The sequence below is a fragment of the Trachurus trachurus genome (genome assembly GCF_905171665.1).
Source record: "Trachurus trachurus genome assembly, chromosome: 10".
Lineage (NCBI taxonomy): Eukaryota > Metazoa > Chordata > Actinopteri > Carangiformes > Carangidae > Trachurus > Trachurus trachurus.
The window spans coordinates 8,771,197-8,797,328 of record NC_139894.1 but is presented as its reverse complement, the minus strand read 5'-3'; the positions used below and the strand labels follow the sequence as shown (position 1 = coordinate 8,797,328).

Sequence of the window (26,132 nt, the reverse complement as noted above, 5' to 3'; positions counted from 1 at the left end):
ATGTTCTTTTGTTTGGGGCCATTTTTTAAGTGTGGTTGTAGGTTTGTGCTTCTGCTGCTGAAGTGAAGCCTGTCGTCCTCCTCACTTTCTATTATTGAGTCGGCGAAAAGCTGTTTGAAAGAATCTGAATCATGTAATTGTGATTTGATTAGAAATATTTATATCTAACTGTGTCTTTCTTTGAAACTGTCACATATGTAGTTTACAGTGCAAACAGAGACAGGTTTTTGTCTCTGAATACATGATGATTTATTTTTTCCTTCTTTGAAAGAGTGGGTCTTTCAGTTCTCACAGAAGGAAACGACAGCAGACGTCTTATTTTTAGTCAAACAAAAGCTCCACTCACACTCGCACTGACGGCTCCCAGCTAATTTAATCCAACAGAGCAACACAACGTTCCCATCTAAACCGAGACAATCTTCAAATCGTTAACAACAGCTGATACTTGCAGATGTTGTCGGTGTTAGTGAGGTTGCTAATTAATACAAAATAAGTCAACATCCTCACACACTGATGATCCATGTAGATATTTTTCTTTTTAAAAAAAAACAAAAACAAAAGGAGCAGTGTGTTGTCTGGCAGAGCAGGATTAGTCGAAATGAGTGTTTGCAAATAAAAAATGTGGCATTAATCAATGTAATCCTCGTTTGGGTGCTTATTATAGACACTATAACACAGTGGTTGGATTCATGCTTTAAATAGTAAGTTCCCTTATTACAAGAGGACAAGTTTTGAGAATGAGGCCAACCCAATGTGTGTGGCAAACACGACATTAGCTCATGTAACAGTGACGAGCGGCTGCTGGAGTCTTAAGTTGCTCCAATCAAATCATACTGAGGAGCAGGACAGAGCTGCTAACGACAACCAGCAATCTGATATTTGAGCTTCCTCGACCGGCCTCTTCTTCCTCATCAGGAGATTTTCATGAAGTAACCTGCAGTAATAACGAGCTAATGATGTGGTCACTGCTGTTGGGGGGTCGCGACTCGCTAGTTAGCCCGGCCTGTTTGCAGCTAGAAGAGTCCGTTACTTATCTCCTTTTTGCCACGGTTGGTTTTAGAAAGACAAAAATATTTAGAAATATACAGTCACAGTTCAAGGGGGATAGTCATAGTGAACTTGTACCAGTGAGTTACAGTAGCAGCCACGTGTTTGACTATAGATTTGTATAGTAGTATAGCCTTTATTGTCATTGCAAAACAACAAAATGCATTAAATTTGCAGTGCTACGTCTGTTTCAGTGTTAAAAAGGACGTCATCAAAGAATACACACACAAAAACAAAACGGAAAACATCAACGACAGTCATATAGTTAATAGTAATAAATATCTTGGACACTTAGTCTTTCAGTATTTCAAAATGTGAGGCCTTTCAGGCTTTGGCTGTTCCCCTGGATTAGGAAACTTCACATCTGTGTTGCGTGACGAGACAAAACGAATCAGACGGGTTTTTTTTTTGCCTTTTTAACTTTAATGCATTTAGAAATTTAGGGGGAATCACTGTCAGTCTTCATTTGTGTTTTTGTTCCAGGTTTTCAGTTACGATGGAGCAGCGTATTGAACAGGACTCTCACGGCCTTTTACGTCCCGTAGCGTAGCATGATGACTGCATGTTGATGGTTATTGATGTGAATGAGACTTGGGTGAAGCTCTGGTACGGTTATGGCACTGACCCACCATAAACGTTCCCTTAAAGCTTCAGTGTTGCCATATGTGCAGAGACGAGATCAACCTCCGTAAAGACATATGTTGTTCCTTAAAGATGGATCGACTGGGATGGTAGAGTCGGCTCATGGTTCCAATTGATGGGTTAAGAGTCATAATTGAACCATTCATTGTTGGAAGTGCAGATACCTCATGGCCTCTTTCTTGGAGCCCGATCTGTCAATCCTTTACACCACATTTTTTAAAAAAAAGAAGAAGAAGTCTATTCATAGAAAGAGAGGTTAAAAAAAGTGACGTTGGTTTCCACTGATAGCTGCGGTCGCTTCCACATGTATCTGTTCAGGACTAAGAGAGGAGATTTCATGGGTTAGATCTGGTTGAAACTGCGGGTTTATACTTGGAAAATATACATTGAGTCATAAATTCATAGGTCATGGATTGAGTACACATGTATCCATCCAAAGGGAGGGGGAACTCCAGTAGCACATGTGCTGAACATCTTGGAGAGGAATTTTTGGGAAAACCTTGGGAAAGGTGGGGCTGCAGGTATCCGTTTTCCACTGTTTGCACTTATAGGAGGAGGAGGATTATAAAAAAAAAAAAAGGTGGAAATGACTGGTATGTTAATGGTAGATCACCGAGATTGTAAACATGTGACGTCCTCGCTCCTTTCTCTCAGGATCGCATCAGAAACATCCTGCAGAGGAATTTAAGACGGCGGCGAGCAGGGGAAAGTCCTTGAGCGCTGCACGTCTGCAAAGCCAGGTGTTGCCGCCGCCGCCACCGACATTAAAAGCACAGACAGACACGGTGGCATCCTGAAGTGGATTCTTCCGAAAACCGTAGGCTAGAATTTAGCCAACTCCAGCGAGTCGAGTTGCAAAATGCGAGGAAAAAAAAAAATTCCTACGTGATTTATGATGCTTGCTTTTGTTTCATAAAAACAGGCCATCAACCTGCTCGCGAGTTGATTTATGTTCAGCCACAGGAATGTGTGTGTGTGTGTGTGTGGTGTTTTTTGTAGGCCGCTGTGATGTAACAGCTCGGGGATGGTTAAGTCTGTTAGATTTTCAGTGATGTTATTTATATATACATATTGGAGTTTAGAAATCTAGGGTATTCACCATGAGACTCCTCAATCGGTCGTTTTCTCTTGCTCATCTTATTTCTGGATTTATTCCCTTTTTGTCTTTCTCTCCCTCTCCCTCCCATTCTCTCTTTGTGTCTCTCTAACAATGACTCAGCAGCCTGGGTGTTTCGCTTTGTCGCTGCTTAAAGGAGAATCAGTTTTAAAATGCATACAGAAATAAATAAAGATGCTGCTGCCTCCTCCTCCTCATGCTTTATCATAAGTAAAGATGAACAACAAACTAATTTGGTGTCTAATAAATCTTTGCTACTATTTTAAATCCACTATGAATCTGCACATTTCTTCTAATGCTTCATCTTCTCCAGTTGAGGTGTTTTCCAGTAACCACAGCTTGATCTTCATGGCATCAAGTCAAGCTAATGGAAATCAATGATCAGGCAGCAGGGCTCCTGCTATTGTATTGTGCTGAATTGCTGCCTCAATATTTTTTTAAAGTAATTTCACGTATATTGAATAAGTGTTCAGTCGGTGACCCTTATCACAGCACAGAGAAATGAAACCTCGTCCTAACTGGAATGAGATTATCCTTCACTGCGTCTGTGAGTAATGAGAATTAGCTTCACCTACCTGTCGCTGTCTGAATAACGGCAATATGGTTTTTAAAACGGCTTTTGTAGTTTTCTAAAAGGAGCCTGATGTATTGGCATTCAGCCTAGTGCAGTGTTTTTCAACCTTGGGGTCGGGCCACCACGAGGGGTCGCCTTGGAATTCAAATAGCCTGAAAAAAAATGACTGATAAAGATATATTTCTTTATCTAATTATTATTCTTTTTAAAATTAGGATTAAAAACACCACACACAATCTTAAACAACTGTATTCCATACTTTCACTTTCTCAAATATAAATTGAGTTCAAATATAATGCAGAATATAGAAATATCTGAGCTGGCGCATCTTGATTGATGGTCCCCAGAAATTTGTGATGTCAAAATGGGGTCACGAGCCAAAAAAGGTTGGAAACCACTGGCCTAGTGTGTTTTGAAAAACATCTCTAAACTCCTTCACTCCCTCTTCGTCTCCTCTCAACAGGCCGTGGCAGCGACTCAGAGTCCGACGGCCCCCCCCACAGGAAGATGCCGGACATCCGCAAGGACGACATGTTGGCGCGGCGGACCTCGGTCAGCGAGCCGCGAACCGCCATGCCCTTCAACCAGTACCTCCCCAACAAGAGCAACCAGAGCGGATACATGCCCACGCCGCTCCGCAAGAAGAAAAACGACAAAGAGGAGGGAGGACGCAAGAGCTGGAGCACGGCCACGTCGCCTATAGGGGGAGACAGACCTTTCAGGTGAGTGGGACGCAAACATGAAGGTTTTCTTGGATGTTTTGGGTCAAAATGTTAGTAGTAGTAGTAGTTTATTCGATCTTTAACACAAAATGATTTACAGTTGAGCATCAATCACAGTCAGTCAACCTTCCATAATACCATCATTCGTTCAACTAGTTCATAAATAGATTGAAAAGGTGTAGGCTGAAGCTATCTAGCTTATAGATGCCTACCCTTTAATTCAATTTTCCATTATATCCATTAGAGCTCTTCATGATTTCAGAGTCATAGATGTTTAAAATCTGATTCTTGTTTTATACAGTTTAAGGACTAATGTATATTAAGAAACACTGTGTGAATGCTTCCAGAACAACAGCGACACATGTAACAACTACATTCTGCATAAACCTACTTATACAACATGTAAGAGCTATTGCAAATATTGAAGTAAACACAGTTCATATCTATTTGTTCAGATAAACATTATTATTATACGTTACAACACAACTTGCTCTTCTACATACTGTTGTTGTCAAGTCTGACACAGACTCGCATATTTCACATTTAATCACTAAGAGACTAAACAGAGCAGAGCAAGTAAAGGTCCTTGACACTGGTGGTTAGGAGTGTAATCGCTTAATGAACAGGACGAGTTGCACAACCATGAACTTGTTTCAGCCTGATGTTTGAACTGCTGCAGGTTAAACCTTTAATATTCAGGTTTATTCAGAATTTCCTGGCAGAGAAAAACCTGTTGGACTAAATCACTGTCGATGAATGAAGATGATCCCTGATAAAGATACTGACTCGACTGACAGAACGGTTATTGGTGTTGGAAAACAAATCGTACGTTGTTTATTATTCTCGGCAACGCCCTCGTGGATTGATTTAAAGTTTGTGTTTGGTTTTTGTTTTTTGTTTTTTTGGTGAAGAATTTTGCAGAAGAGTAAAAGTGTCACTTGTGTCAAATTACAGATGTGTGGAACAAAACCTTTCAACTCTTGATTATTTTTCTCTGTCCGGCACTGTACAGATGTGGAGAGGCTGATGGAGGCCAGATGTTGCCGTTTCCATATGTTCTGACTCTGATTTGAAGCGAAAGTGTGAAATGTGCTACACGGACAAAAAAAAACCAAGGCGGATTATTAAAGTCTGAGGGTTTTATTGGCATTTATTGGTTTGGCGTGTCAGCATGTGAGAGCTCAGGGATGATGAATTAAGTATTTCATTGTCAATGGAGTTTCAGATTTCTGCCGGCTGAGTGCGTCGTTACATAAATAATGGGCTCTGATGAGTTGTGTTACCGTCGGTGTGGCGGTGGGAGAGCGTCGGACTTTGAATGAGAGCAGATTGTGGTCACTTAACGTTTGGACGTTTGGATGCATCATCATTTAGCATCAGGGGATTCGGTCTGATTGGTGTGTTACTGTAGCCCAGTGGGTTTATAGAGTAGGAGGCTTTTTACAGCGGGGAGATGTGCAGTGTGCAGTGGAAGTGTGTTGTCTGTGTGCATCGCCCAGTGTGTGTGTGTGCGTGCTGCAAAACTCTCATTTCCCCTGGTGTTAAATTCATTTCTCATATTATGTTTCATCAAATCATCATGTGTTCATTGATTTTTTTTTTTGCATTCATTGTTTTCCTTTTTCTTCTTCCTCCTCCACCTTCTTCCTTCCTTCCTTCCTTCCTTCCTTTCTCCTTTCCTCCTTTCCTTCATGTCTTATTGTGTTTCTCCCTTTTTGCCTCCTGATGTGAACTCACTCGTCCATCATCGCATTTGTGTTTTTTCAATCACATTGTGATTATTCTCATGCCCTTGTTGCTAATGCATTGTTGCTGCAATGCGATTACATCTTCCCCTCCCTGTCCACCGCATGTGTGTGTGTGTTTGTGTGTGAATGTGAATGACGTAACAGTCCAACTGAGATCCCTAGCTTAGACGCCCCGAGTCCGTCCCCCACCCCGCCCCCCTTCGAACCCCAGACACAGACTGAGCCGGAGCGCGACAGTGTAGAGGATGATGAGGAGGAGGAGGAGGAGGAAGGCGAACAGCAGCAGCAGCAGCAGCAGCAGACGTCGTCCACACCTTTCATTGAGATCCACTCGGCCAACATGAGGAGGAGCAGTGAGCCTCTGCTCTGCAGCCTCCTCCAGCCCCGGGCGCAGACCCCCACGGAGACTGTGACTCACCTGACCATCACCTCCGAGCAAAGGTCTCCACCTTCATTCACGTCTGTCCCTGTACCTAGACATTAGGGATGCGCTGGTTGTCAAATTCTGGGTCGATACCGATGTTTAAAATGGTACCGATGATATTTCTCTGTTGTTTATTCCTCTTTTGTGTAAAGGAAACCAAGAAATCTTCCTGTCTACTAATCTACCTGTAACAAATTGAACATGCACGCGCCCTCTTGGATCTCTGCAGAGTCTCATTCCCTAGAAAAAGAGACAATATGCCACTTAACAGATATCAACAGACTGCCATCAGTATTTACCGATGACCGATGGCAGTCAATGAGGCGACTATCGGCCAATACCGATGTTCAACCGATGCATTGGTGTCTCCCTACTAGATAATATCATCCCCAGTTCCTCTAAAGGTGCATTCACACCGGGCCTTTTTTTTTTTTTTTTTTTTGCCATTGCCCCTTTGATATCGCTGTATCGCTCAGCTGCAATCGCTCATCAGTTTGGCACAGACTCGCCTTTTCGCTTTGATGGCATCATGCCCACTGCCGTGTCTCTCTGTATAACTAGTCTCTCTGTGAACGCACCTTAAATCAGCCTAATCAAAAAGATGAGTCACTGATCTCATTGTCCTATTCAGTTTTAGGGTTAGATGATTGATCTGTATGTGTGAAAGATTTTATACATCAAAGTCACATTTTATCGGGTCTGCCCAGAGGGAGCTGTGTGTGCAGTGTGTGATGTGATGTGACTTGAGGCAGTTTCGGTTTGGGATGATGAAGTGACGACAAGTTTGAGACTGGGAGCAAAAAAAACCCATCTTGGTTTGTGCAGTTAAAAAGACGTGAGCCAGGCTTGCCTGTAGCTGCTCCTCATCTCTGCTCCAGGCGACATTAGTCGCTTGCAGGAAAACAAACCTGAACCAGTGAAGTTGCATTGAAGGTAATGTGAACACCGGGGTTTTTGACAGGGAGGCGAAAGACGATATCTCTGGATCTGCTGCGTCTCTGCCTCTGGGACTCCGGCCTGCAGCACCACACAACGTTTTATTTGTGGCTCTTGAATAGACTGAAAAGCTCCATTAGAAAAAAATCTCAGCAGCTGCACATCTGTCCAAAAAGAACAATGCGATCCCTCATTAGTGACGATAATCCAGAGATTTCAGTGTGAACAGTTTTCATCAGGTTGAAAATAGTTCCACTTTCCGTCCGGCGGCAGCCCCCTCCTCTGCTCTTCACCTGCTCATCGTTTCCACTTCCATCCTTGTTCCTGAGCAGTGTAAAACATTGGGTTAGCGAGACGAACACGAGGCCTTTACCCAGCATGCCTCCCTCCCTCCCTCCCTCCCTCCCTCAGGGGCCACACATTTCACAGCTGCTGTCAGGTAACAAGGTGAGGATTATGAGCTGTCAAGACACAATGCTGTTTTCTATTTTACCGCTCAGAAGAACAGCTCTGAAGCGCGGCTGCTGCCGTGTTTTCTCTCTGTCGAAATACGTCAGGTTTTTGTTATTTCACCATCCAGCCTTATCCTGTGTTATTTCCTCGTCAAGCAGACGCTTCATTCATGGGCCTGTGTTGGAGAGTTATTACAGTCACACCCCCGAGTTTCCAGCGTTTTCTGGCACCGACGTGAACGGCATTGATTGGATTGTCAGCGTGTCAAGGGAGTGAAAAGGATCCTCGACAGAAATCAGACTCGCATGTAGCTGCGTTCCAAGACGAAAGGGGGGATTTCTAGGATGTTTGTAAAGGCTTTGATGGAGGGGGGGGGGGGCTTCTGTAGCTGGTAACAGCTTGCATTTTTCCAGAGGTTGGAATTTTGTGTATTTTCCTCGTTGGCTCCTCCTGCACACCAGCGTATCTGTGTTTTGAGCTTTGTAGGAAATGTGTGTTGTAACATCGGTTTTTTATGAGCAGAAACATAGATGACATGAGAACATGAGATGTTTGTTTCAGTGTGTTTGGATGGAGGAGTGGAGCTTTGCATCCAGCCCTGCAGTGGTGTGTGTGTATTGGCTGTGTTTCTTATCTTGAGCAGAAATGCCAGCACTGTGTGTGTGTGTTTGTGTGTAAGGGGGATATTGGTCATTAGCACAACCAGAGATATGGCTGAGTGAAAGACAAGTAGCTGCAATTACTGTACTATACATTTTGAAATGATAAAATCTAAATCAAGAAATAGAAAAAGCAGGATCAGAGGAAAACACCAGTTGAAACTCCTCCAGTTGACTTTGTTTCCTCAAAGCTAATGAACAAAATCTGCACACACCTTCAAATACAAAACTGTACAAACAAGAACAGACACACAGAAATGAACACACACACACACACACACTGGCAGGGAACATGAACATGGCGACCCACCCTCAGGATGTAAGGAAATGAGGCCTTCTTCCTTCCCTGACCCTGAGCAGACTGGGACTGAGGCCGGAGTCCTTTCACTGCCGGCAGCTGGCCAGTCTCTCTCTCTCTCTGGGAATTTACAGTCCAATAACAATCCTCCCAGAAAGTAGCTGTTCATCACACGGCAACAAACACTGAGATTTGTTCTGTTTTGTTTTGTTTTGTTTTTTTCCATTCATCCAGGCTGCTATGAATGGATCTGTATGACCATGCTGTGTTATTTTCTCAGATGATGATGTAGAATGATGATGATGTTGTAGGATGATAACCAACCAGGCAGCAGTACTGTACGTTTTTTAGTTTGCTTTGCTTTCCGCAGCACTCCGGCTCGCTCGTGCTCTGAGGAACTCTTCCACCACTTGGCGCCTCTAGCGGGACACGCTGCGGCATCACCGGTCGTCGTCATCGCAGCAGCGGCGGCGGCGGCGGCCATAGGTCCCACCGCCGTCGACGCAACCGGAAAACATCCACCTCCGGCCGAGCAGCATCAGCATCATCAGCACGAGAAAGAGAAGGAGAAGGAGAAGGAGGAGGAGGAAGAGGAGGAGGAGGAGGGCGGCGGCAGAGGAAGGAGGGGAGCCGCAGCTGTTGCCGTTGCCGTTGGTGCCCCGCTGGTGTCAGATGCCGAGCATGGCGAGAGGCGGGGCCGTCGCTCGCTCACCTCTCCTCCTAAACGCACCGCCACGCCGAGCCCCTCCCACTTTCTTCCTGTGCCCGCTGCTGCCATGGCAATGAAGGAAACGACCAACACCAACACGGGCCGGCGGAAGGGCAGGGCGCTGAGCGAAAGCGACGACCCGCAAGGAGGGATGATGTCCTGGTTGGACGGCAAACTCCCACCAACGTGAGCCCCCCCCACCCCCCCGTCCAGCTACAACTACACACAACTACATGTTAATGAAATGTTGCCGCGTTACGAACTAGAACAACACACCTCACTGCAGGACCCACTGCTCCCACGACGCTTTTGAATACTTAGCTCAGCATGTGACCTTTGACATCAGGCAGTAATGGATGATTTAAAGCAGAAGTAAGCGATCCGGTCGTTTTTCACCACATTCACGCGCATCCCTTGGCTGCACACACAGAGAGGACCGCCCCTTTATGCCGTTCTCTCTCCTCATTGGATAAAGGTTGTAGGATACAAGGAAAGTTTTCTCCTCGGCTTACAGCAGAGCAGAGTGACTGACAGACCCGTGTTTCAGACCAAACACTCTATATAAGTGATTGCCGTCGAAAGATATAACTATTAAAGACTTATATTAACACAAACATTCTGCTTACTTCTGCTTTAACTACCTAAAGATAGCATGAGATTTTTAACACCAACGGTTATTGTAAAAAAAAAAAAGTGCATGGAAACTCTAAAAATGTGTATTTTTCTCATTTTCTTGCTTCGTTTTTAAAGAAATTTGAAGATGATAAAACATTTGTGACAATGGATTAAAGGGATAGTTCAAGATTTTGGCAAATTGGCCCATTGCTATAATCCCTATAGTCATAGCAGTAGGTTCGTTACCTTTAATTGACGGTGTCGTTTTTGAGGCAAATGCAGAGACTGCTTGCTGGAAAACTGCCCCCGATGGGAACGTGCATCAACTGTTTTGCATGAATTTACCTCTAAAACAACTCTGTCTGGTAACGTTCTGTTATTATCTCATAGCGTGGTGAATGTGCAGGTCACAACTTGTCCACCAGAGCGTTTTGGAGTTGTTGGATTGTGTATTTGATGAGTTTGATGAGGGAAACCAAGAAATCCCATGAGCCTCCGTAGCGTAGCTCTGAGCAGCTCGCGGCTCTGCTCCGCCGTTCTGAAAATAGCTTACACAGACAAATAAAGGTAACGAACCTACTGCTATGACTATAGGGATTATGGCAATGGGCCAATTTGCCAAAATGTTGAACTATCCCTTTAAGTTTGCATGATAGTAGATCTGAGTTTTTGATCTTTTCAGGAGACCTGATTAAGGAAAAACTTCAGTTCATGCTGAACTTGACATCTTCATATTTAAATGCACATGAAATAACCACAAATTAGCAGTTTGACAACAAGATAAATAATAAAAATTGGCTGTAATGGAGGCCCCACTGTATCGCAGGCAGACATCTCCTTACAGAGAAACATATGGCCAATTACGACAACATACCATGTGGTAAATAGCCATCCTTGAAAAAAAAGAAACTCTGGTTTTGATTTACTGAGTCTTCTCTTAATTTAGTCTCCTCTTTCTTTTGTGGCGAGCAGCCGCAGGCCGCGCTCTCTCTCACACCCCTCCGACATCACAGAGGCGGCTCCATAAAAAAAAAAAAGACTGTGTGAAGACCTTTGTGGTTTAGGCCAAACCTACAAGTGGCAGTCACAGACACAGAAAGACACAGAAAGAGAGAGAGAGACATCCTTGATGTTGCTCTGGTGCTGCTCTAATAACAGATGCATGTGCTTATTTTCAATAGGCTTTAATGGTATTTTAAAATCAGTGCCATGTGCCTCTGTTGTGTAGCAGCAGCAGCAGTGTGTTGTGTTTTTGCAGCGCTGCAGTAAATCTGTCTTCTGTCGTGCTCTGGCTGTGTTTTGGATGAGACTGCCCCCTTGTGCTTGGTTTGAGAAAATCAGGAGCTGACAAATACATCTGTGTTTCTTCTTCTTCTTCTTCCACACACTTCCACACACTTAAAACACGATTACTCAACCCGACCTGATGCGTAACTGTCTCATTATCCCAGAACAAGCTACTGTATAAATTAAATATCCCATCGATCTCTGTGTTTTGATTTTTCACACCTGTGTGAATGATGAGTGTCTCTCTCTTTCCTCTGAACGTACCCTGTGTTCATCTGTGTTGTGCTCTCTCCATGCTCTCTGCCCTCTGTAGATTCAGCCACACAGATAGTGTGTCAGATGATTCACAGTAAGTTGTCTTTTGAACCACTCAGAGGCTCAGCTGCCTGGCACGACGCTGCTCTGCACTACACTACACTACATAACAAACCCCGCTCAACAAGTCATTTAATCATTCACTGACTCCTGGAATTGGATTTATTTTTTTATTTTTTCTATTCATGCAAGTGGAGAAAAAAACTGCCAGATGGTTGAAGTCAATTAAAAAACTGGCTTCATGAAACTGACAACAACTTCACAGACTGACGTTAGAGTTCGTCTGTGTTTTTGTGCCAATTTTTTTTATTATAATAGCACAATAATTAAAAGAATATCATTTCATTCTCTTGCCAGTGCAAAAATAAAAATCTCAAATGACCTTCAGCTTCTATTATGATACAAAAATCATCTATTGAGTGCCGATGAGTCATGCTGTGATTAGCAGCTCCGGCACAAAGTTTTCAGTTGTATGAGATGAATTAATTTACATAATTAAACTGAAGAGTGAAACAAATGTGTCTATAGGCAGTCGGCTGATTTCAGTTTTCATGCAGTTGTAGGTTAAGAGCAAATTTAAGTAATTCTTTTTGCATGGAAAATCTAAATGTCTCCCAGTGAAGCAGATTTTTCCTACTTGTGTCACTCGTGAAAGATATTAAGTAAGTTAAATCTGGCAGTGTGCTTTAGCCGTATCAAAAATGCAAAATGCCCCTAGCCGCTACACTTGATCTAGATCATTATTATAATATGTTTTTTGTATAAATCCAGTGCTCATGCTTTTTTTTTTTTTTACTTTTTGGCTGGCAACCATCCATCGTCTCAGATTGACCGTGTGCCTGCAGCAGTGGCTGTGGAGAGGACTTACAGTACTAGTAGTTAGCTGCATGTTTCATGTAACTCAATCATCCTCCAAACCATCTCATCCTCTCTTTACCATGTGAAACACATACAGTATGATACTGTTATCACCATGGTGATCGATCTCCTCTGCTGCTGCAAGCTAATGCAAAAAAAAAAAAGAATAAATAAATGTTCAGCTTCTTTAAAAAGCAGGAGAGGATTCACAACCAGGAGACGACTTACATGTACAAGTCAATAAATCAAGTTTTCATTCAGCAGATCAATTATTGGACCAAAACTTTTCAACATTAAACACCATCAGTCGTCTCTCAGGTTGAAAACACTCTCCTGCTGCAAGTGTCTGATCATGAGTGGGCACTGCAAGAGTCAGAAAATTGTCATGTTTTAATTCTTGTTGAACCTTTGTATGTCGGCAGTGCATCAATTTTCTGAGTCTTTGAACGAGAACAGTTTTTACACTCATGACTGAAACATGCAGTTGAATTGTTTGTGAAACAATAAAGAAACGATTTTAACCCATTTTAACTCTGTGATGATGAACATCCAGTCCAGTCCAGCTGCATGCTCCTAACAGTGACGCTGCGCTTCACCGTCTTGTCTGTAAAAATCTTCTAAAACAAACTGCTTTAACACAAAAGATCAGTGTGAAATCTTTCTGTATGTTGCCTGTATGTATAATACTTGTATGTATGGTTGTTGCATCAGATTCTTACTAAAAGCTTCATAACAACAGTTACTGATGTTTTCAAAGGTCCCGTTAAAAATCTCGTCATTCTGTCTGGAACCGAATGCATTTCCCGTTGAAACAGATGTTGGAATGTGACATGACAGGGCAACAGGGGTGGGACGTTGTTTTAATTACGCCTGTTGGGATGATGTTATGTTTATATGAATCAGTGGGTTCAGGTTGTTTTCTCTCCCTTTTGATAAATTACTACTGAATATTTTTGTGAATGATTTATTTTGTTTTTTTCTGTGATTCTCCTGTACAAACCTGTAGGAAAAAATATTTATCACTGTTTTGTTTTTTTTTGTTTTTTTATTGACATCATGTGACCTCTTTAACCACGACTTTAGTGTGATTGTAGTTTTACTGTGACATACAAACACACTGCAGAACGATGCATTCAGGGAAAATGTGTGGGAAAACTAACGACAGCATCAAAACAGAAAAAACTATGAAAACCTTAAAAAAAAAACACTAACTTGTTTTTTACCACCCATATTCTCTCTCTTTCTCCCTCTCTGTCTCTCCAGGAGTGTTAGTATGATCGACATGCGTGGCGAGGAGGACGCCATGCTGCAGCCCCACAGTCAGGTGCGTCATGAACTGATGCACAATCAGTACAACAGGATGAAGGAAGAGGAGGATCACTGGCAGGACGTGAGTGTCTCACATTATCTATTTTATTATTATTATTCTATTATTTATATTATTTATCTCACTGTTTTGTTGCGTTTTTTTTTTTCTTTTAGTCTTTGCACATTTATTTATTTATGGACTAAGATAAGTTAAGATAATACGTTGTGTCAGCAGCTGATCAGTTATGTGCAGTGATTTCCAGCCCCTGCAGGCCGAAGCACCAACTCATCTCAACATCTTCCTCTGCCCCAGTTAAACAATTTAAATCAGTTTTCTAGGGCCACAGCTTCAAGTCTCACGTCGCTGCTCGGCAGAGTCCTCTCGCCTGGTTTCATTTTGAACTGACACACTTAACTAACTATCTACTTGTCCGTGTGTGTGTCAGGACCTGGCCCGATGGAAGAATCGTCGGAGGAGTATTTCCCAGGATCTGATCAAGAAGGAGGAGGAGAGGAAGATGATGGAGCGGCTGATGACAGGAGACACCTGCATCTCCCACAGGAGGAGAAGCATCAAGACGTACAGAGAGATAGTGCAAGACAAGTAGGTGAAACAGAAACTCATGTTCCACTAATAAGCTTGTGCCGAAGAGAACAAACCTGGAGATAAGTAGGTCTTTCAAAGGAGAGAGAGAGAGACTTAATATTCATAATAATTCCTGTTAGCAGGCAGAGAGGTGACAGCAGCTCCTCCTGGAGCTCAGGGAAGTGGGTCTCCAACAGAGGAGCATGAACAATAGTATATTAGATCTGTTGTTGAGATAGGTTAGACTGTAATGGCTTTATCTGTGTTAATCTGGTCATTAAAAACAATATAATTAGTTATGCTGAGTTAGATGACCCTCATTGTGGGGGAACATTTATCTCCCAGTGTTTCCTTTGCTAAGGAGATCAGATAAGAAGCACTGAAGCTCCTTTTTCTTTATCAATCAGATAATTTGACCAGCTCTTATCATGACTGCATCGTGTGATGATTCTGGGTCATTTGGTTTTCAACCACAACTGCAATTAACAAATTTGTATTTTCTGCATTTCTGTCACAGGTTTTGTTTGTATCTTTGTTTGGATGTTTCACCTGCTTCTTTCCTTTAAAGGGATAGGATAGTAGGTTCATTACCTTTAATTGTCGGTGCAAGCTATTTTTAGAACGGCGGAGCAGAGCCTCAGAGCTGCTCAGAGCTACGCTACGGAGGCTCATGGGATTTCTTGGTTTCCCTCATCAAACTCATCAAATACACAATCCAACAACTCCAAAACGCTCTGGTGGACAAGTTGTGACCTGCATATTCACCATGCTATGAGATAATAACGCAACGTTACGAGACAGAGTTGTTTTAGAGGCAAATTCATGCAAAACTGCTGATGCGTGTTCCTGTCGGACAGTTTTTCGGCAAGCAGTCTCTGCATTTGCCTCGAAAACAACTCTTTCTGTTATTATCTCATAGCGTGGTGAATGTGCAGGTCACAACTTGTCCACCAGAGCGTTTTGGAGTTGTTGGATTGTGTATTTGATGAGTTTGATGAGGAAAACCAAGAAATCCCATGAGCCTCCGTAGCGTAGCTCTAAAAATAGCTTGCACCGACAATTAAAGGTAACGAGCCTTCTCCTAAAACTATAGGGGCCAATTTGCCAAAGTGTTGAACTATCCCTTTAAGTACTAAGCCCATGTCCTCTTGACCATAATGTTGACTATTATTTATGTAGTTTTAGTGTGTAAATGTCGACTGCTGATAGAATCAAACTGTATAATTTCAGCTGCGTCACATTGAACACATCTGCTTTGATTGATGTCCCTCTGCTCCTCCTCTCCTCTGACCGACAGGGAGCGCCGCGAGGAGGAGCTGCGTGACGCGTACAGAAGAGCCCGGACCCCGGACGAGGCGTCGTCCATCCTCCAGCGCTACGCCCAGCGTTTCTCCATCAGCGAAGCGGTCCTCGAACGCCTCGAGCTGCCCAAGCTCCTGGACCGCAGCATATCCGCCGACCCCTCCTTCCCCTGCTCGCCCTTCCCCCTCCCCCTCTCCCTCACCTCCTCCCCGACGACCCCGGACCCCTTCGACGTGGACCCCAACGGGCCCCTGAGGTATCTGCGGCAGCAGTCGGCGCCGGCTCCGGCTCCAAAGTTCACGTCCACGCTGGAGGCGCGGATCGAGGAGTTTCCCAAAGACTTGTCCCTGCACCAGCGGCCTCAGATCCGCTCGCGCTCGTCCGAGCCGCCGTCGACCCGAGCGCTGTCGCCCAAACCGGTGCCTTTGCTGACGCCCAAGCCTTACTTCGAGTCCCGCGCCACCGCAGCTGAGCCGTGGCCCAGCAAGGTGAGTGTAACATAACGATGTGTGTTGCTGTGGGACATCTCGGGTTACAGCATCCTCTGCCTCATCACACACTGGGTTCCCATGGTGAAATGTGACTTAAATTAAAGGAATAGTTCACCAAAAAATACTCCAGCTTAGTTTTTTATTCCTTAAAGTGCATCTGGAGACCTGGGAGGCCGGTTCGTAGTCCAATGAAAATTTTATATGAGAGTAATAGGGCCCGACACAAAAACGTCCATAAAACTACACAAAAACCATGTAATATTCCTCCACACTGCTCGTCCGCTGCAATCCAAGTGTCCTGAAGGGATTTAGTCCAGAGTTTACTCGAAATGACGTCATTTAGGACATTGTTACAGCCTAAACAGTCATGTATTGAATTTGCCTGGGGCAACTGGACTATATCCCTTCAGGACACTTGGATTACAGCGGACGAGCAGTGTGGAGGAATATTACATGGTTTTTGTGTAGTTTTATGGACGTTTTTGTGTCGGGCGCTATTGACTCTCTAAAGTTCATTGGACGACAAACCGGCCTCCCGGGTCTCCAGACGCACTTTGAGGAATAAAAAACTACTCTGGAGTATTCATCAGCATGAGGTTGAGTCACCAATTGAACTGAATTGCATTTTTTGGTGAACTATTCCTTTAAAACCTGAACAGTGTTTTTACACAAAGATGATGATGATGAAGTTTTTATTAGAAAACAAATAATCGTGCTTTGGTGAGTGGGACCACGACAGATCTGCGGAGCACATGGTGCATGTGGCCCTCCTCGCCGGCCGGCTGCTGGGTGAATTCCCCTCCATCTCTCTCTCTCTCTCTCTCTTCTTGGCATTTACATTAGAATACCAGAGAGCCGCGGCCGCCGCCATGGTGATGAGCCGGCTGGTTCCTAGGAAAACAACCAGAAGAAGCATGTAATGTTTCAATTTAGCTCAAAGTGCTCTCAACAGGATCCATTTCCTTTTTCTTCTGGAAAAAAAAAAAAAAAAAGGACGTCCAAATGGAAATATTCAAAATGAGATCTTATGTGTTGGTGCATGGCGAGGAGGACGGGGACGGGACGGGAGAGGAGGGTTATTATCAGACCAAATGGAGCAGAGCGCTTTTCTGGAATGTCTTGTCGGGAGTCTGAGTGGAGCCCGGCGCTGAATGGAGCCCTCTGTTCCCTATTGACTTAAGAAGTTGACAAGTAGGGTCCTCTCAATGTGAAGTGGGCTCCCAGCAGACAAAGCCGGCCCACACAAGCTGCGAGGACTCGGGACGAGAAGGTGGAGGCGGAGGCGGAGGTGGGGTGGTGGAACTGAGAGGCTGCATTCACCCGGCTCCATCGCTGTGTCTTAAGTTACCGCTCGCTGGGAGCCGCTCACGCATGTGTTAGTGGCTCTTTGTGGCCGAGGCCTGTTGCACGGCGTAGTGGGCAGGATGAATGGCTGCTAACGAACAGAGACGAGAGGCCGGTGGTGATGATGAACGCAGACGAGGAGGCCAGCGGGTTCTGATACTTACGCTTCTTAATTAGATTAATTATGAAGCTAAATCTGACCCATCGCTAACAGAGGTGCAGGGTTTTTAAGACACTGTTCACACACAGTATCAAGTCAGATGTACAGTGGCATGCAAAAGTTTGGGCACCCCTGGTCAAAATTTCTGTTCAGCAAGTGGAAGATGAAACAATCTCCAAAAGAGATAAAGTTACAGATGACACATTCCCCTTTACATTTTAAACTATATATACAGTGGGGAAAATAATAAATAATTTTCTCAGAAAATATATCTCTAATAGAGCTATTGACATGAGATTTTCACCAGATGTCGGCAACAACCCAAGTAATGCACACATACAAAGAAATCCAAACATTTATGTCCATAAATTAAGTTATGTGTCATTTAGAAAGTCATCCTGTCCCCTATCAGTGTAAAGTAATATCGCCTGCTTTAGTCCAAATTGATGCCTATAAAAAGGTTTCTCATCACCAAGGTGTCACACAAGAGGCGTCTCATGATGGAAGACCTTCAGAAACTGATGTTGCAGAACACACTGATGGCATCAGTTACAGACGTGTCTGAATGCACTGTTTTATCCGTTAGTGCCGTTTACTAAAAACAACAACATTTTACCATAAACTGGCCACGACCAGGCCTTCACAAGATTTCTGACAGAGTCAAAAGAAAACTAAGAAGAGTCATCCAAGAGCCGAGAATCACTGACACAGAATGTAGAGAGACTTGCAATTAGCAGGTACAGTTACAAAAAACAATGAGTAATGCATTTAACCGCCATGGCTTCTATGCTGCTCACCAAGTCTATTGACACATTCAATACTTATTTTCCCCGCTGGCTGTATGTTTATTCTTTTATTGTCATCTTTTACATTTTCAAAATGACAGAAAAGGAACAGGTTTGACCACCCTGCATAGTTAGTACCTAGTAGCCCCCCCTTTGGAAACTATCACAGCATGTAAATAGTAAATATCTTGTCTGATACCTTGGTCAAAGTTATCTGAGAGCTCAAATCTCCTGGGTTTCCCATTGTTTTACAGGCTGCTGCTTTGTTTCCCTTTTACCTCTAAAACAGAATCAAATAATGATCTTGCAAAAGAGTGTTTCATGTTTAACTTCATGCCTTTTGGAGATCATTTCATCTTCCACTTGCTGAACTGTTCGCATTAACAGAAATGTTGACCAAGGGTGCCCAAACTTTTGCATGACAATGTATGTCTTTATTTCTCTTTTCTCTGTGTTGTCATCTTTGTTTTTGCTGTGAGTCCATGTGCACCTGATTGGTTCCTTTGGACACTCAGACACTGGAGTCGAATTACTGATGTGCACAACAAATACTTGACTGACAAAGCAGGTTGAAGTCCCGATCCATCATCACATACAAGCAATTGCAATTTCCTGTGCATGTTTTTTGCATGTTTATAGATACAGATATGTTGCTTACATGGCGCTGCAGTAAATCATGTTTCACTCTCCTGTGCACACACGTACTGCAGAAACAACCATGGTGAAGTTTGCAGTAGTGTATTGAAAGTCAATTTCAGCAATTTAAGCCCTAAATCAAAGCAACATGTGGTGTCGTCCTCTGATCTAGACGGACGGTTTGCTTCGAATCAACGGCAACGCAGGAAGCGACGACGTTCCCACCACACCCGAGAGTCAAGGGAGGGAGTCTCCGCCTCATTTCCAGGCGTCCCCTTCCATAACCAGCAACAGCACAGCAGTCGTCCGCTCCTCGGCAGCAGCAGCAGCAGCGGTGGCGGCGACGGCGGTGACGATGGCAGCGTCACCCGCACACAGTCGACACGCCTCCCCCTGCGGAGGAAGCCCGGTGTCAACGAAGGCGAAAGAGGAGGAGGAGGCACACGGCGACAGTGAAGCAGCTCCAGAGGAAAAGAAGAAAGTGTCCGAGCCTTCGCCGCCACTGAGTCGACCCACCTCTCTGCCGACGGTGAGGATGCAGAGTTTTTTTAGAGATTCAACTCTTAAGCGTTAAATAGTAGAACATTTGTTCATGTTTTGTTGAACATCAGTTGAGCATTAGTCTGTAATCCCCAAATAAACTGTAACCAGAAGCTTTACTGACAGGGTACAGCCAAACAAAAGTGATTCGTGTGGGTTTCGTAGCTCAGACTCTTAATATTTTGCAGTGCCCCACTTAAATTTCTCTGTAAATCAAATTAGTTGTGTGGAGTCACAGCAGCAGAAAGCCCTGATTTGTTTATATCAGAACCAAAGCAGGTCCTGTCCCGTCTTCTGCTGCACACATTTAACATGTTTAGTTTGACTGCACTCTGCAGAAGGATACATCTAAAATACTACACATTTTCTTCCTCCGTAAAGAAATGATTTGACGTGTTTATCTTGGGCTGGGATCTGTTCTTTAGACACTGGTAACTGAATTTGAAATGATTTGTGGGCTGCACAGGAACTGCAGAAGCCAGAGGAAAGCTTTGGGAGGAGCGGAGGAGGCCAGACAGCAGCTGCTGCTCCAGAGGAAAACAAGAAGTCGGATGCTGCAGCAGCTCAACCAGCGCCACCTACAGGTCTGAGCAGCTACACTGACACCGTGTGGTCACTCAAAGACTTGAAGACCTGAAGGAAACATGAAAAAGAATGAACAAATGAATGAAATTTTATTTGAACGCAGAACTAAATAAAAACAAACAGTCAATACAAGAAACGCAAAATGAATCAACAACGAAACTTACCACTTATTTATGTTCAAAAGGAGTGGGAAGAAGCCAAAGCTTATTATGTTTCTGACATGCTCACTTCAGTATGCACCAGACAGATATCTCAAATCTTCATGTAAATCTCTCAATGTACCACGCATACATTCAAAATTAGCTCAAAGTGCTTTTAGTTATTATGGTCCAACACTGTGGAACTCTTTACCCATCGAACTCCGCTCATCTCCAACAATATCTTCTTTTAAGTGTAATCTTAAAACATATCTATTCTCACAAGCTTTTAATTAGTTTCTTGTTTGTCTTAACACGTTGGCTTTTGTTAATATGTACTCACATGTATTGCCATCTTGCTTTTACATCTGAAGCACATTGAGTTTATGCTCGCCATATGAAATGTGCTATATAAATAAAATTGACATTGACATTATTAAATCCTAAAGAACAAATGATTGTGGCAAAAAATGTAAAAGGAAGTTGTCGTTTTTTGTTGTTGTGTGTTTTCAGAAGCCAAACAAGAGCAAGAAAAGAGCGAACCATCCAATCCAAACATCTGCAGTCTGGTCCTGTCGAGTGTCGGCTCACAGCAGCAGAGTCAGACTGCGACTTCTCAGGTGAAGCTTCACTCACTGAACACATCATCGCTCAGACGTCCTGTGTTATTATTATTATTATAACGTGTGAATCTCCCTGCAGCAGCCGGCCGTCCCCAGTTCCCAGGAGCTGTCGCAGAGGAGAGAGAACGTCCCGAGCTTAGCCACATCTGGATCATCTGGATATCACCCACCACGGGAAACGACAGCAGGTCAGTGAACTACAGTACTCACATCCAGGTAAAAAAAAAAAAAAAAAACCCAGGCAAGCAGCTTCTTTTTCCATAACATCTCCTCCTCGTTTTCTGAGTTGGATTAGCATAATCCTGCTGCAGCTGCTGTTTTTATTTATTTATCTTTTATTTTTCCACTTTTGCACTCTTTTTCTGTTTTGCTGTTGTAACGCTAGATCCTAGAGCAGGCATGTCCAAAGTCCGGCCTGGGGGCCAATTGCGGCCCGTGTTCAAATTCCCACCGGCCTGCAGCCTCTGTCGTAAAATCAATAATATGTGGCCCGCCAGCACGTACAAGAAAAAGGCTATTTTATATTTTACCAGAAGATGGCAGCAGACCTGTGGCCGCACTCTAGCCACGCGACCCTTGACCCTTTCCAGCCCATTTCTAAAATATAATATAATATTAAATATAATATGCAATGTTTCAAATGAACCTAGATATGTTTAAGCTTTGTGAAAGTTTTTTTTTCCAGACAGACTTTTTCTTCATTTTATGTGGTCTTCTAATATGAAAAGCAGAGTGATTTTGGTCAAAACTTGTTTAGATTTATTTGTATTCTATGTAAAGAAATTAAAAGAATGCCATTTGCAATAAAAAAAAAACTGTATTAAATAGTTCATTTGCATTAAATGTTAATGGTTCAAAGGATGTCAGGCTGAATGGTCGGCCCCCACACATTTTCACCTCACCTAATCTGGCCCTCTTTGCAAAAAGTTTGGACACCCCTGTCCTAGAGTGAGAGTCGAAGGTGCTGCCGAGGATTTATGATCCTCATCAGCCTGTTTTTACAACCTGCACACACCCTCCATGTTTTAGCTCTCATGTTGGGATTGTCTTGAAATTATATTTGGGTGAAAAACTTTATACATTTTAAATTATTACCTCCAAAAAATGTGCTTGGAGGCACTGGAGCGTTTCTGTGAAGCCCCTCCCCCCAATCTGACTTCTCTGATTTTCTCAATGTACATTCCAACACCTGGTTTTTTCATCTGTCTATCCTTCATCATTTCCTTCCCTCCCTCCCTTCCTTCCTCCTTTCCTTCCTTCCTTCCTTCCTTCCTTCCCTCATTCCCTCTTCTCCTACCTACCACACACACATTTTGTTTATTTCGCTTTAGAGTTTGAAAACAGTGTCAGGTCTCCGTTGGCAACCAGCAGCCCTAAGTTACGTTGGGAGTTCTTCGCTCCATCAGGTAAACCCCCCCCCCCCCCCCCCCCCCTCCCCCACACACACCCCCCCTCCGCCCAGGTGCTGAATGCACAGGGTCTCCCTGCCATCTCTGCAAGAGCTGGTCAACAGCTCTTCAGTCCCCCTCCCCCTCTTGTTTTTTAACTCATCGTGGACGATCAGTATCTTCTAACTCCATCTTTAATGTGCTACAATGATGCAGAATGAAACAAGCGCAGAGTTGTTTCAGGTCGAACTCATCGGTGTAGTGTGACTGTGAAACAGCTGATTTCATTTTGGTTCATGTTGGTATCATCACGTTGATTAGGATGAATTGTTGTAAGGTCCTTTCTCTAATAAACTGAGGAAAATGCACCGTAAACATTTAAAACAATCCTTCAAATACAAACAAGAGTTTCACCAAATCATCAGTAATTAAAGAAAGGATCTGTGCACCAGATATCAGAGGGAATACTGGCTGTGTTTCATGTTATAAAAAGGCAAATGAAGCCTGTTTGTTTATAATAATTATAATTTAAGACGTTTCTGAAAAGTGATGACTAAACTCCTCCATGCATGGATTGGTCTATAAACCCTCATCATGTCTGTGGTGAACATTTGATTATCCTCATCAACTGTTTGATAGCGTTTTAGCATAAGGCTTCACTATTCTGGCATTTCCACCAAAAGCCACAAAATCTGTATTGAAGTAATTCAACCTCGACCTCCTGATCACTTCGACATATTATTATTATAACTGATCATGGAGAAAAAAAGAAGAAGTTGAAAACACAGCTGCACAGTTTCTGCTTTGATGAGTTCCAGATGTGGTTTGTTGCTTTTGGTCGACTGGTTTTTCCGTCTCCTCTGTCTCCATCTTTCCTCCTCAGGTTCTCAAACCTCCACCTGCCACACGCTCATTTCCATCAATATCTCTCCAATAAATAAGAAATGTAATAATTAGGTTGATCATTTCTGTTTAAACACTTTTATAATAATGTTTTTTTCTCTCTCTCTCTCACTTCTGCTACAGAGGAGGCAGAAAAGGATCGCCGTGGAAATGTGAGTAAAAATTTAATTGAAACTGAAAAGCCCTTTTACCGCGTCTCATCTGGCTTTATCACCTCCCTGCGTTACCATTGCTTGCCAGTAGTTTTAGTGTGAATTAAAGGAGAATTCCGGCCATTTTTGACCCTTAAATCGTTGTCCTGATGGTTATCCAGTGTTGTGGGGAGCAAAAAACGCGAGTAAAATTGATGCAGGCAAACCGAAGTTACACCATGGCTAAACGGCGCTAGGGATAGCGACAATGCTAACCTATGGGGCAATTTTTTCAACCACAACAAACACTCAAAAAACAATCAAATATCTATGGTACATGACTCCAATCCTTACGAGACACCACTGAACTCATAAACTGTACAGTATAAACAGTATTAACTTTGTGTTTTTGCATGTAATCACTCACCTCAGACAGCCTAACTCTGAAACATCCTGGAAAGACATTACTATCCGATCGCTGAGAGCCTGCTCTCCCCGCCACATAAACAAACACCTTTTCCTTGTTGTGATGATTTCTTTACAAAATGTGTTTATTTTTGTAAAGAAATCATCACAACAAGGAAAAAGTGTTTGTTACTGTGCGTTCAGACCGAAAGCGTCGAGAGCATCGCGGTGGCCGGAAGTCATTCATTTTCAATGAGAACCAGCGTCGAGGAGCGTTGAAGAGCGTCAAAGGCGTTGGCGTCGCGTTTTGGCGGCGAGAGCGTCAGGAGAAAGTTGAAATCTCCTGAACTTTATGCTAATGAGCGATGATGCGGAGCAGCGGCAACCAATCAGAGTGTAGATGTCGCTGCCCCTTTAAATGGATGACCAACCACAACCGACGTCAACTTCTTTGACGCGCGTCAAAACGCCAGGGTGTTCAGACCACCAGCGTCGCGGAAAAGCGTCAAGAGCGTCTTTTGACCCTTTTGACGCTTTTGGTCTGAACGACCCATTAGAGTTAGGCTATCTGAGGTGAGTGACTACATGCAAAAACACAAAGTTTATACTGTTTATACTATATGAGTTGGTGTCTCTAAGGATTCCAGAGATCCATAGATATTTGATTGTTTTTTGAGTGTTTGTTGTGGTTGAAAGAATTGCCCCCATGGGTTAGCGTTGTCGCTATCCCTAGCGCCGGGTAGCCATGGTGTAACTCTGGTTTGCCTGCATCAATTTTAGTCACATTTTTTGCTCCCCCCAACACTTGGTGACCATCAGGAAAACGATTTAGGGGTCAAAAATGGCTGGAATTCTCCTTTAACTGAGAAATAAAAATCAGTAATACAAAGAAATAAATTACTTAAATTCTCCAGGTAAGATTTCAAAAGTGTGAGTCTCTTTAAACCGAAAATATAAACTAAACAAAACACGAACATCTGCGTTAAAAATACTTTCTGTAGCAGTTTTCGGTTGATCCTGTAAGAAACATCCAGTTTATCCACTTCACTTATAAATAAAAAAAAAAATGTCACAAATCTTAAATCACTCTCTGTTGAGCCCTGATCTCTCAGTGTATGACAGGACACACACACACACACACACACACAGCTGTCGATGTAGCATGCCAGATGAGGATGCTGTAGTAGACGACGGCCGAGACTGCTTCCGTTTTCATTTGAGCTCATCTCTCTCTCTCTCTCTTCTCTCTCCTTAGTAGGAGTCCTTTGGCTAGCATTGGAGTAGTGCTGTTGTGGTAGACCAACTATTTCTGTCTCCTCCCTTCCCTTCTTCTTCTCCTGTGGTGGATGTGTGTGTGTGTGTGTGTTGGGGGACGTATCAATGGCTTCATGGTTGGGTGAGAGACTGTGTGTGTGTGTTTGTGTGTGACTGGTTCTGTGTGCATGATTAATTGTCTGCCGTGTGTGTTTCTTTGCATGTTGGTTGGGTTTGTGTGTGTGTGTGTGTGTGTGTGTGGTGTGTGTGTGTTGGGGTATCTATCAGGTGTCAGTGCCGGTGTTGCCCCAGGCCAGGCGGGGCGACCGCTGGTCTTGGGACCCGGATGAGGAGCGAAAGCGTCAGGAAAGGTGGCAGCAAGAGCAGGAGCGCATGCTGCAGGTACACAGTTCACCTCGCAGGGGTGAAGCATGACGCATGAGTCCGCATTAAGGAAATAAGGCAAGGGTCAGCGGTTCGATTCCCTGTAGTGGAGCTCAGTGGCTTAGAGCAAGCTTTATAACAATAATTCAATTCATCTCAAATCAACAGTTTATAATGATAAGGCTTCACAAACGGTGAGAGGGTTTTTGCAGCGTTGTTCGTAGGTCATTCAGTCACAGCTGTTGGCATGTGAAGCATCATGAGCCTGTTTTACCTTAAATTCAAGTCATTATCATTTGCTCTTCAGTGCTCAGCAGCTACAGCTTCCATGAGGCATGAGTGAGGTGTGAAAAACTCACCTGCAGCTTTGACTGTAAGTGCAGCAGCGGATAATTATTTACTTTAGATCAGGGGTCTTCAACGTTTTTCAGGCCAAGGACCCCCAAACTAATGGAGGGATGAAGCAGGGACCCCCTACTTTTAATTATTATAAAATGTTGTATTATATTGAACTGGGCCTAGTACCATGTATAAACAAACCCTAGATTCAAATGCTAAGCCAGTGTTTTAGGGTCGCCTGAAATGTCTAGTAATTGATAGAAGAAATTACTGATAAGAATATTTTTTTAGCTAATTATTATTCTTTTTAAAAGTATGATTAAAAACAACACACACAATCTTAAACAACTGTATTCTTTACTTTCACTTTCTCAAATATAAATCGAGTTTAAATAAAATGCAGCATATAAAAATATCTGAGCTGGTG

At 43.4% G+C, this 26,132-nt stretch overlaps 1 protein-coding gene across 2 annotated transcripts in view; it reads left to right on the top strand.

Annotated features, from left to right (window-relative positions):
* The window catches only part of LOC310992761 (LIM and calponin homology domains-containing protein 1-like), a 54,281-nt gene that overhangs the window by 18,208 nt on the left and 9,941 nt on the right, over window positions 1-26,132 (top strand). Inside the window, exons 6-16 of one of the 2 annotated variants that reach the window (XM_083980926.1) lie at window positions 3,844-4,102; window positions 8,991-9,515; window positions 11,545-11,580; window positions 13,668-13,794; window positions 14,159-14,316; window positions 15,596-16,088; window positions 19,189-19,545; window positions 20,023-20,140; window positions 20,792-20,898; window positions 20,984-21,089; window positions 23,316-23,344. In XM_083980926.1, coding sequence (XP_083837052.1) covers window positions 3,844-4,102; window positions 8,991-9,515; window positions 11,545-11,580; window positions 13,668-13,794; window positions 14,159-14,316; window positions 15,596-16,088; window positions 19,189-19,545; window positions 20,023-20,140; window positions 20,792-20,898; window positions 20,984-21,089; window positions 23,316-23,344 — 2,315 coding nt within the window. Of the gene's footprint in view, window positions 1-3,843; window positions 4,103-8,990; window positions 9,516-11,544; window positions 11,581-13,667; window positions 13,795-14,158; window positions 14,317-15,595; window positions 16,089-19,188; window positions 19,546-20,022; window positions 20,141-20,791; window positions 20,899-20,980; window positions 21,090-23,315; window positions 23,345-26,132 lie in introns of both variants that reach the window. The other variant, XM_083980925.1, reaches the window with a different exon arrangement.